We start from the raw sequence: 10,508 nt of genomic DNA on the forward strand, positions 1-10,508 counted from the left end.
GTAGGTGGGCATGGGCAGGGGCAAGGGGCCACTGGGAGGGAAAGAGAGTGTTTTGAGGGCTGTGGGGCAGCAATTGGCCCAGGAGGGATAGAGCTGTGCACCCTCAGACCAGTGCAGCCCATGGGCAGAGGAAGGACCCCCCCCCCCAACACCCCAGTGACAGTTCGTGGGGAAAGGGCTCCCACCCTAGGAACTGTGAGTCTGCCTGGTTAAGGGGCACTCAGAGACCTGCAGTGTGGGGCTTGCAGCTCTCCTGACCCTTCCTGTGTTGGTGTTTGAAGGGGCTGCGGAGGTGAGGCTGGCGGATGGCAGCAGGCGCTGTGCTGGGAGAGTGGAGGTGAAACACCAGGGCCAGTGGGGGACCGTGTGCAGTGACTCCTGGGACAAGGACGATGCTGCAGTGGTTTGTAGGCAGCTGGGCTGTGGGGTTCCTCTTGAAGCTCCTTGGAATGCACACTTTGGGCCAGGATCTGGTTCCATTTGGATGGATGATGTTCACTGTAATGGCACTGAGTCTGCCCTGTCTGACTGCACACACAACGGATGGGGTCAAACAGACTGCAATCACAGCTGGGATGCTGGAGTGACATGTTCAGGTAAGGACTGAACTTGTTCTCTACTTCTGGGACCAGGACAGTTGTAAGGGACCTGGCTGTGAGGTCAGGAAGCACCAAGTGGACACCAGAACATGCCTCAGGGTGTCAAGTTGCACTCTGAGCTGGGTCTGTCACTGCTGGTGTCCCTTGTCCCTGGGGAATGCCCAGTGGGAGCGCACCCAACCTGGCCCTGAAGCTGGAGCAGCCAACCCTGGGGAGGTGCCCGGGGCTGGGAGAGGAAAGCCCCCACCCTTCCCCATTGTGCAGGCTGGTTCCCATCTTTCTCCTCCCATTCGCCCAGGCCCTGTCTGGCAGGCTGGTCCCTATGCCAGGGGAATCTAGAGCAACTCCCCCAGCCACCAGCAGCCTCAGGGAAGGGCGTGCCATGGCCCAGGCATTTTGGGTTGTACCCCCATCAGACAAGAGAAGCTCGGCCAAAGCAGAGGGGCTGTTCAGAGGGCAGGAGCACTGGGCTTGAGCACAGGAGCAGTGTGGCAAGTGGCACCTTGTTCCTGTCCCAGGGTCACACCATGAGACGCAGCTCCAAGGGACAGAGCCCCCCCCAGACAGTACTGGTCTACTGCCCAGCGTCTCCTGCCTGCCCTGTGCCCCAGGGGCTGTGACGGCACCTCCTGGCTCTCCTCGGTGCCTGCCTTTGCACCGGGAGCTCGTGTCAGCCCAGGGCTGCTCTCTGCCTGCTCTCCTGCCCTCTGCCCGACCAGTGGCTGGGGACGTGCATACCTGATACCACACTCTGTCCCTGCCTGAAGACCCCCCCTTTAATTGCTCCCCAGATGTGCCCCATCTAACAGCAGCTCCCCAAGAGCCCCAGCAGCCCCTGGGAACAGGGGGCTTTTCTGGCAGCTCCAAGGGGTTCCTCAGCCTGGCCTGAGCCCGGTGGGGCAGAGCAGGCTGCAGCAGCCCCCAGTGCCTGGGCCCATTTCCCTGGGCCCACATGCTGCGGGTGCTGCTGTGCTGGGCCCGGTGCTGGTCAGCCCAGGGGCTCCGGGCAGCAGCAGTTTGTCTGAGCGGTGCCTGCAGCTGGGGGCTTGGGAGAGAGGGCAGCCCATGGGTGCTGGGCTGGATTCTGAGGAGCAGCAGGGCTGCCCTAAGCTGTTTGTGCCATCAGCACCCACTGAGAGCTGCTGGGATGGCCGAGGGGCTCTGCATGTAGCCACCTTAGGGATGAGGTGGGAGGTGGGCACGGAAGTGCCAGAGGGCTCTGGGAACTCACAGGTCTCCTTGGTTGCTCCAGGATTTGTCCGGCTGGTCGGAGGGGACAGCCCCTGCTCAGGAAGTGTGGAGGTCTACGACAGGGACCAGTGGAAAGCTGTCTGTGACTCCCACTTTGGTGCCAAAGCTGCTGAGGTGGTCTGCAGGGAGCTGCAGTGTGGCACAGCCCTGTCAGTGCATGGGGCAGCTCACCTGGGAGAAGGGACCGGTCCTGTCTGGGACAGAGAGCTGCAGTGTGTGGGGAATGAATCCACCATCCTCTTCTGCCCCTGGGGGGCCCCCAAGGACCAGCCCTGCACCCACGGCAATGGCACTCATGTCACCTGCACACGTAAGGACTCGGTGTGGGATGGTGCCCACGGGGTCTGTGGTGGGGGCAGGAGAGCAGGGTGGGCACTGGGCTGTGCTGGGAGGGGGACAGGTGGGGTGAGGGGGAGATCTGCAGCCCTAAAAGAGTGCTGCAGGAGGAGAAAGGCACGTTGTCCCTTTGGCCTCTCCTGCAGCTCCTGTGGGAGCAAAAGCACAAATGCAACCTCTCTCACCCTCCTTTGTCCCCAGAGTACACAGGGTTCAGGCTGGTGAACGGCAGCAGAGCGTGTGCGGGCAGGGTGGAGGTCGAGGTGCTGGGGACGTGGGGGACCCTCTGTGCCTCCCACTGGGACCTCTCGGACGCCCACGTTCTCTGTCGGCACCTCGGCTGTGGCTTTGCTGAGTCCATTCCTGGAGGAGGGCATTTTGGGAGAGGAAGCGGCCCCGTCTGGAGAGACTCGTTCCACTGTGACGGGACTGAAGCCCACCTGGGGCAGTGCCCGGTGACTGCCCTGGGGGCCTCACAGTGCTCCCACGAGAACTCTGCTGCTGTCATTTGCTCAGGTGAGTGCTGGGCAGTGCTGCAAAGTCCATTTGCCCCTGGTGTGTGACACGGCCACCCAGAGCTGGGGACCCCATGGCAGTGCCTGGCTGAATTTCTGCTCTCACCAGGCCCGGCTCGCCCCATGTCCCTGCGGCTGGTGGGCGGAGGGAGCCGGTGCGATGGGCGCGTGGAGGTATTCCAGCACGGGATGTGGGGCAGAGTCCTGGATGAGCAGTGGCACATGCAGGAGGCCAGCGTGGTGTGCCGGCAGCTGCAGTGCGGAGAGGCAGAGGCAGCCTACACCCCTGTGAGGGCCGAGCGAGGGCTGGGCCCCGTGGGGCTGCACAGGGTGCGGTGCACAGGGCATGAGGCTGACCTGAGCCTCTGCAACACCTCCCTGCCTGAGAGCCCACCATCAGCAGGAATCATGGAGGACGTGGGGGCCGTGTGCCAGGGTGAGTGGTGCTGCACGTCCCACGGGTGTGGGGCCGGGTGGGCAGCCAGCCCCTGATGGCCAGGGCTTCTCCCCGCTGCAGGGAGCCGGCAGGTCCGGCTGGCGGACGGGGCTGGGCGCTGTGCCGGGAGAGTCGAGATCTACTACCAGGGGCGCTGGGGCACCGTCTGCGACGACGCCTGGGACCTGGCTGACGCCGCCGTCGTTTGCCGCCAGCTGGGCTGCGGAGGGGCCGTGGAGGCAGCTGGCTCCGCTCGGTTCGGGGAGGGCTCCGGGCAGATCTGGCTGGATGGCATCAACTGCTCCGGGGTCGAAGCTGCTCTCTGGGACTGCCCTGCTGAGGCCTGGGGGCAGCATGACTGCGGGCACAAGGAGGACGTGGGAGTCATCTGCTCAGGTCTGTGCTGGGAGTGGGGCTGGGAGCTGGGGACAATGAGACTGGAGTAAGGGTAGAGCCAGTTAGAGCCAAGGATGTCAGTGGCTGATGTCCAAGACCATCCTTGTGACCTTTCCTCCTTCCAGAGTTCATGGCCCTGAGGCTGGAGAACAGCGACGGCTGCTCCGGGCGCCTGCAGGTTTTCTACAACGGGACGTGGGGCAGCGTTTGCTCCAACTCGATGACTACCGAGACGGTGTCGCTGGTGTGCAAGGAGCTGGGCTGTGGGGGCAGAGGGCAGCTGGAAACAACCTCAATCTATGCCAAGCTGTCTGGCACCGCGTGGCTGGATTATGTGGAGTGTGGGAAGAGCAACAGCTCCTTCTGGCAGTGTCCCTCTGCTCCCTGGCATCCGCAGTCGTGTTATGACCTCCGAGAAGAGGCCCACATCACCTGCAATGGTAAATCTGAGCCATCAAGGCACCAGGTCCTGCTCCCCACTGGGTACGGTCAAATGCAGAGAAGGAACCCAGAGGGGCTTTGACTTCCTGCATTAGATGCTGTTGCTGCTGGTGGCACAAAGGTGACTTCAGGTCTCAGAGCCACCCACTTTCACCAGCAGCAGTTAACAGCCGGGTTGCCAGCAGCCCCTGGGGGATACAGAGGCATCTCCAGGCAAGGTCTCAGAGGAGACCATGCAGGGTTTTGCAGGAGTCCTCCATCCACGGACAGCCTCCTGCTGCTCTGTGAACCAGGGACCCTGTGGGGATGCGCACTCAGGTTCCCCTTCAGTGACGTTTGTGTCCCCTGCATGAACGGGGTTCTGCTGCTGCCCTGACCCAGGCAGCATGGGGACGTGCGAGCAGAGGTCAGCCCAGCTCTCTTCTGCACGACCCCCAAAGCTGTCCCTTCAGCCCAACTTCTCTTTCCTTTGGGACATGGACAGAAAGGCCACAGGTGGCTGCATGCCCCAACTCCACGACGTGCACAGGTAGGGAGCTGCCCCTGCGTGTCCCCCCCTCACCTGGCAGGGCTGTCCCAGCTGTCCCGGTGCCATGGGAGGTCGCTGCCTCCCCAGACAGGGAGAAGATCCGCATCGTGGGAGGTGAGGACGGCTGCTCGGGCAGAGTGGAGGTCTGGAACCGCGGCGCCTGGGGGACGCTGTGTGACAATGCCTGGGACATGCGGGATGCCCAGGTGGCATGCAGGCAGCTGGGCTGTGGCCCCGCGGTCTACGCCCTGGGCCAGGCTGCCTTTGGAGAGGGAACGGGCCCCATCTGGCTGATGGAGTGCGGGGGAACGGAGCTGTCTCTGCAGGACTGCTGGGCCCAGCCAGGGGACAGCGGTGCCTGCCAGCATAAGGCAGATGCGGCTGTGCATTGCTCAGGTGAGCAGTGGGGCTGGGAGACATCGCTGGGGGCTTGGCAAAGAGCAGGCTTGGGCGTCTCCCCTGCTGGAGCTTCCTCGCCACCAGCTCTGCCCATCCCAGAGGGGACAGCCCCTCTCTGCCTGGCCCTGCACCCTGGGGACATCCATGTCCCCAGTGCGGGCCCGAGCAAGGGTGTCCCTGCAGAGTGGGAGGCTGGTGGTGGGTGGGGAGCAGCCTCTGTGGGGCTGGATGTCCCCGCACATCCCTTGGGCTGCCTGCACATTCCTGTGAGCAGCCGAGAGCAGTGGTGCTGTGCCCTGTCCCTGCCACCCTGCCCAGCCCCGCAGGAGGGACAATTCAGGTGGCACATGTTGGGGGCCGTCTGCCAGGGAGGCTGCCTAGTACCGCAGCCCCAGCCTCTCAGCCTGGCTCTCCTTCTCCTCCCCTGCAGCTGCACCCAGGACAGCAACGCCCCCCCCACAAGCAGGTAAGTTGTTCTTCCCCTGGGGCTGGGTCTGCCCATGGCCAGGCTGTGACCCACAGCCAAGGGAAGGGGCTCCCTGCTGGGCTGTGAGACTCCCAGGAAATCGAGGGATCTGGGGGAAGTCTTTGATGTACCCAGCAGGGTGGGAGCTGCCCCATCACCCAGCCCTTTCCCCCCAGCACCTGCTGCCCCTGCTGCCTTTTGTGGTCAGGAGTGGCATGTCCTGCCCCCAGCCTCTCCCATGCCTGATGCTGCCCCTGCCATGTTCCTGCCTGTGCAGTTCCCCCCAGGGGCCCTCTGACCACCACCAGTGAGAGACTCTCGGTGCCTGTCATCATCTGCATCATCCTGGGGGCCCTCCTCTGCCTGCTCCTGGCCCTCCTGGCTGGGCAGGTGCGAAGCGCCAGGGCTCGGCACAGAGGTGGGTCCTTCCCCAGTGGTCCTGGGGGGGAGATACCTCCTGGAAGGGATGGGTGTGCTGGGGATGTTGGTGTCCTGGGGCACAGAAGCAGAGCTATGTGCTGCCTCCTGCCCCATGTGCTGCCCCACTGACTGACAGACCATGGGGCACTAGCAGCAAGGGGTGGAGAGAGCCCAGACCCTGGGGCATCAGTCCTGGGGTGAGAAGAGAAATGTGAGAGCTGGGCTGGGGGAGACGGGGAGGATGCACTGCTGGCAGTGCTCTGGGCAGCACTGGCAGGAGGAGCGTGGGGCAGCGGGGTCCATCACTGTGGTTCCAGCAACCCCCCAACAGGGCACGGGCTGTGCTATTGACGCGTGGGGCAGAGATGGAGCAGCTCCATGGGGAGGGGAAATGCAGGAGCTGGTGCAGGGTCTGCACTGGGACGTGACCCAGGGAACAAAGCGGCACAAGGGCTGTCTCCAGAAGGATGGTGCGAGGCTGACGCTGCCCCAGACCATCTCCATGGGGATGCTGCCCTCCCTGGGGTTGTGGCTGCAGTGCCAACACAACACAGTGGGGCTGTGCTGTGGGGAAAGCCCTGTGCTGGCCCAGGGAATGGGGCTGGGGGATCCCAGTGGGGTCCTGTCCCTCTCTGCCCATCCCCAGACCAGCCCTGCCTCTGTCCCCAGGCTCTGGGAGAACTGGGGAGCCCTTCCCTGAGGCCGTGTACGAGGAGATCGCTTACAGCCTGACATGGGAGAAGCAGCCAAGGTTCAGTCTCTCAGGTGGGTGCAGGTCCCTGAGGGGGCACATCTGCAGGGCCCTTTCTCCCTGCCCCAGACCAGGGTTGTCCCCTGAAGCTCCTGCTCATGGTTCCTGAAATGGTTGGGCCGTGAGGTCTGTGGGAGAGCATCCAGGTGCTGGTCCCCACAGAGGAGCTTCCTCCCCACCAGCTCTGCCCATCCCAGAGGGGACAGCCCCCCTCTGCTTAGCCCTGCACCCAGGGCACAGCCAAGGGCTGAGTGAAGGGGCTGTCTTAGGGCAGGTCTGGGAGCCTCTCTGAAAAATGCCTCGTGCCAAGGGAACTGGTCTCCTCCCCACGGTGCCCATCCACAGTAGTGCTGACCACAAGTCAGGGCAGAAGGGCTCATCCCAGAGCACCGCTGCAGCTCTCTGCAGGCTCCTCTTCAGAGGCGTCCCTGACCCAGCTGCAGCCCTACCCCAGGCACAGTGAGGAGGAGGATGGTCTGGAGCCACCCCAGGGATCAGAGCTGGGGTGGGGGGAGAAAGAGCTCCATCTCTCCTGCCTGCAGACCGACAGACAGCGGTGCCACTGAGTGCCATCACCAGAGCTGGAAGGACGAGGGCTCTGCTTTGGCCCTGACACCAGCAGCATGTCAGCCCTGTGACCCCGCACACCCTCCCATCCTCTGCTCTGCACGACATCCCTTCTCACTGCCACCACCTACTCTCGTTTCAGATGTCCCTGTCCTGCCCGGAGGTGACCCAGCAGATGGCTACGATGATGCTGGGGAGGTGTCTGACCCTGAGGAGGATCCTGTCCCTGGGCAGGGGGACTGGGAAGTGCCCAGGATACCAGAGGAAGGAGATGGGCCCAGGGATGCAGCCACAGGTGAGAGGGCAATGCAGCGCTGCCGCTTCCTAGGTGACAACCCCAGGGCCAGACAGGTCCATGCTGTATCGAGAGCCGGATCACCCGACATGGAGAACCTGCCCTGGGATATTTCCGGGGGCCTGGAGAATGGGCTGAATGTCTTAGAGCTGGCGAGGAGGAGGAAGGTGATGTACAGCCCCGAGGGGCACCCTACAGACCCAACCACAGCAGCCTGCCTTAATGCTTACAGGGGGAAGCCTGCGCTCCCAGAGAAGTGCTGGGGACCCTGGAGCTGAGGGAGACACCTCGTCCCCCTTCCCGGGAAGCATGGGCTATGACGACGCTGAAGAGGTGTCTCTGGCATGTCCCCACGAGGACACCCAGGATGTGTCACCAGAGCCCCATGCACAAGGGTCCCAGAGCCCCAGGCCAGCAGAGCCCAGCCCTGCCGAGCAGCTGGGTGCAGCCGGGAGGGAGGAGAGCTCAGTGCCACTGGGAGAGCTGTGAGCCCCAGGGAACGGTCTCCCTTTTCCAGCAGGTAGCAGACACACATGGGTATTTCCCCTCTTGGTATTCCTCTGTTTTTATGCTATGTGTTGGCAAATGTTAATATTAAAACCCTCTGGGGGCTTTGCCCCAGATCCAGTGCTTCCTTGCCCAGGTGTCGGGGTGTCTCTCTGAGGTTAACCAATTGGAGTAGAGCTCAAAGCTGTAATCGTGGGGAACGGGCATGTCTTGGGACCAACGGGATAGGGGTCTGGCTGTGGGGATGCCAGAACCCCCAGTCCCTGGACAATATTCCTGCTGACGGAGACATTTCCATCCCGCCAGCCACAGGCAGTTTCCAGCAAAAGTGGCTCTGTGTGATGCTTCATGATGTACTCGCTGGTAGCACCCATCTTCTACAGCCTTGGGCCCCCAAGGAGCCCAAGGATGCCTGCCCAGCACCCACAGACAGAGTAACCTCTCCTGCAGGATCTAAGTGGAGAGAAGGGTTGGACCCCTGGGCAGGAATTGGCACCCAAACTGCCCTCCCTGATCCTGCTGGTAGGTCCTCCCCAGCTCTTCCTCAGCAGACTCCTCTGCTGCAGGCTGAGAGATGCTTTTGGTAGTGGGGTGGTGGGCTGCAGGGGCTGCTGGATGGTCTGGAACATCTGTTTAATCCCTTTGGGTCAGCTGTCCTGGCTGTGTCAGGGACACCTTCCTCAAAATCATGTTGCTCAAAGCCCCATCCAGCCTGGCCTTGAAGGCTTCCAGGGATGGGGCACCATCCGACAACCTTTCTGGGCAACCTGCTCCAGTGCCGCACCACCCTCAGAGTAAATGATTTCTTCTGAATATCTAATTTCAATCTACCTTCTTTGAGTTTAAAGCCATTACCCCTTGTCCTATTACTACATCCTCTAATAAATTGCCTCTCCAGCTTTCCTTTAGGCCCCCTGTAGCTACTGGAAGGTTACTCTAAGTTCTTCCCAGGGCCTTCTGTTCTTAATTCCCCACTTCTCCCTCTTCATAGGAGAGATGCTCCAGCCCTCTTACCGTTTTTGTGGCCATCCTCCGGACTTTCTCCAACATGTTCATGTCTTTCTCATGTTGGGGGCCCCAGAGTTGAACACAGTATTTTAAGTGGGGTCTCACAAGTGCAGAAGAGAGCGTGAGAATCACCTCCCCTGACCTGCTGGCTATGCTTATTCTGATGCAGTCCAGGATTTTGCTTTCAGGGCTACAAGTGCATATTGCCTGTTCGTGTTGAGTTTTTCAAGCACCAACACCCCCAGGATCCTCTCCACGAGGCTGCTCTCACTCCCTTCTCCACCCAGCTTGTATTTATGCACAGGACTGCTTCAACCCATGTGTGGGACTTTACACTCAGCCTTGTTGAAGTTCATGGGTTTCACACAGGCCCACCTCTCAAGCCTGTCATGGCCCCTCTAGATGACACCCCTTCCCTCCAGCATGTCAACCTCACCACACTGCTTGCTGTCATCAGCAAATTTGCTGAGGGTGCACTTGATCCCACTGCCCATGTCACCAACAAAGATGTGAAATAGTGCCGGTCCCAGTACCAACCCCTGAAGCACACCTTTTGTAACTGATCTCCATTTGGACATTGGTCTGTTGACCACAACCCTTTGAGTGTGACCATCCAGACAATTCCTTATATCCACTGAGTGGACAACTGTCAGATCCATGTCTCTCCAGTTTAGAGACAGGAATGCCACATAGGATGTGTCAAATACTTTGCACAAATCAGGCAGATGGCGTCAGTTACTCTTCTCTTACCCACAAACAATGTAACCTTATTGCAGTAGGCCAACAGATTTGTCAGGCACGATCTGCCCTTAGTGAAGACATGTTGGCTGTCACCAATCACCTCTTTGTCATGTGCCTTAGCAGAGTTTCCAGAAGGATCTGTTCCATGATCTTGATGGGCTCAGAGGTGGGTCTGACTGGGCTAGAATTCCCTGGGCCTACTTTTATTTCCTTTTAAAAAGTGGGGGTTATGTTCTCTGTTTTACAGTCAGTAGGAACTTCACCAGACAGCCACCACTTTTCAAATATTATGAGTAGTGTCTTTGCAACTTCATCTGCCAGTTCCCTTAAGACTCTGGGATTCATCTCACCTGGTCCCATGGACTTGTGCACCTTCAGATTCCTTAGATACTCCCGAACCTGATCTTCTGCAATAAGTGGTTCTTCTCTCTCCCAGTCCCTGCCTTTGCTTTCTGGGATTTGGATGGTGTGGCTAGAGCTCTTCCAGTGAAGACCGAGGCAAAGAAGTCATTGCGTACCTCAGTCTTCTCCATACCCTGGGTAACCAGGTCTCCTGTTTCCTTCTGGAGAGGGTCCATGTTTTCCCTAGTCTTCCTTTCATTACTGACATACTTATAGAAACCCTACTTGTTGCCCTTGAACTTCCTGTCTAGATTCAATTCTACCAGGGCCTTAGCTTTCCTGATTTGATCCCTGGCAGCTCAGGCAATGTCCCTGTATTCCTCTCAGTTTACCTGTCCTTGCTTCCACTTTCTGCAGCCTTCTGTGGTGGTTTTACTCAGGTGGGCATCTGAGCTCCAGCACAGCTGCTCTATCACTCCCCCTCCTCAAAGGCAAAGGGGGAGAAAATA

The 10,508-nt window shown here is 60.4% G+C and overlaps 2 protein-coding genes across 2 annotated transcripts; both read left to right on the forward strand.

Moving 5' to 3' along the window:
• Positions 1-1,278: 1,278 nt before the first annotated feature.
• Positions 1,279-4,056, forward strand: LOC310887778 (scavenger receptor cysteine-rich type 1 protein M130-like; the record flags this gene model as incomplete). Its single annotated transcript, XM_083813943.1, has 5 exons — positions 1,279-2,160; positions 2,388-2,702; positions 2,811-3,137; positions 3,219-3,533; positions 3,659-4,056. Exons 1-5 carry the CDS (start codon positions 1,665-1,667, stop codon positions 4,054-4,056), a joined length of 1,851 nt encoding a protein of 616 aa, XP_083670069.1. The 5' UTR covers positions 1,279-1,664.
• A 394-nt stretch (positions 4,057-4,450) lies between these two features.
• On the forward strand, positions 4,451-8,003 carry LOC310887779 (antigen WC1.1-like; the record flags this gene model as incomplete). The annotated part of the gene is made up of 6 exons (XM_083813944.1): positions 4,451-4,503; positions 4,595-4,899; positions 5,646-5,786; positions 6,458-6,553; positions 7,249-7,401; positions 7,634-8,003. The coding sequence occupies 6 exons, from the start codon at positions 4,451-4,453 to the stop codon at positions 7,888-7,890; spliced, it is 1,005 nt and encodes a 334-aa protein (XP_083670070.1). The 3' UTR covers positions 7,891-8,003.
• Between the last annotated feature and the right edge of the window lie 2,505 nt (positions 8,004-10,508).

This window comes from Anser anser (assembly GCF_964211835.1).
Source record: "Anser anser genome assembly, chromosome: 29".
NCBI lineage: Eukaryota > Metazoa > Chordata > Aves > Anseriformes > Anatidae > Anser > Anser anser.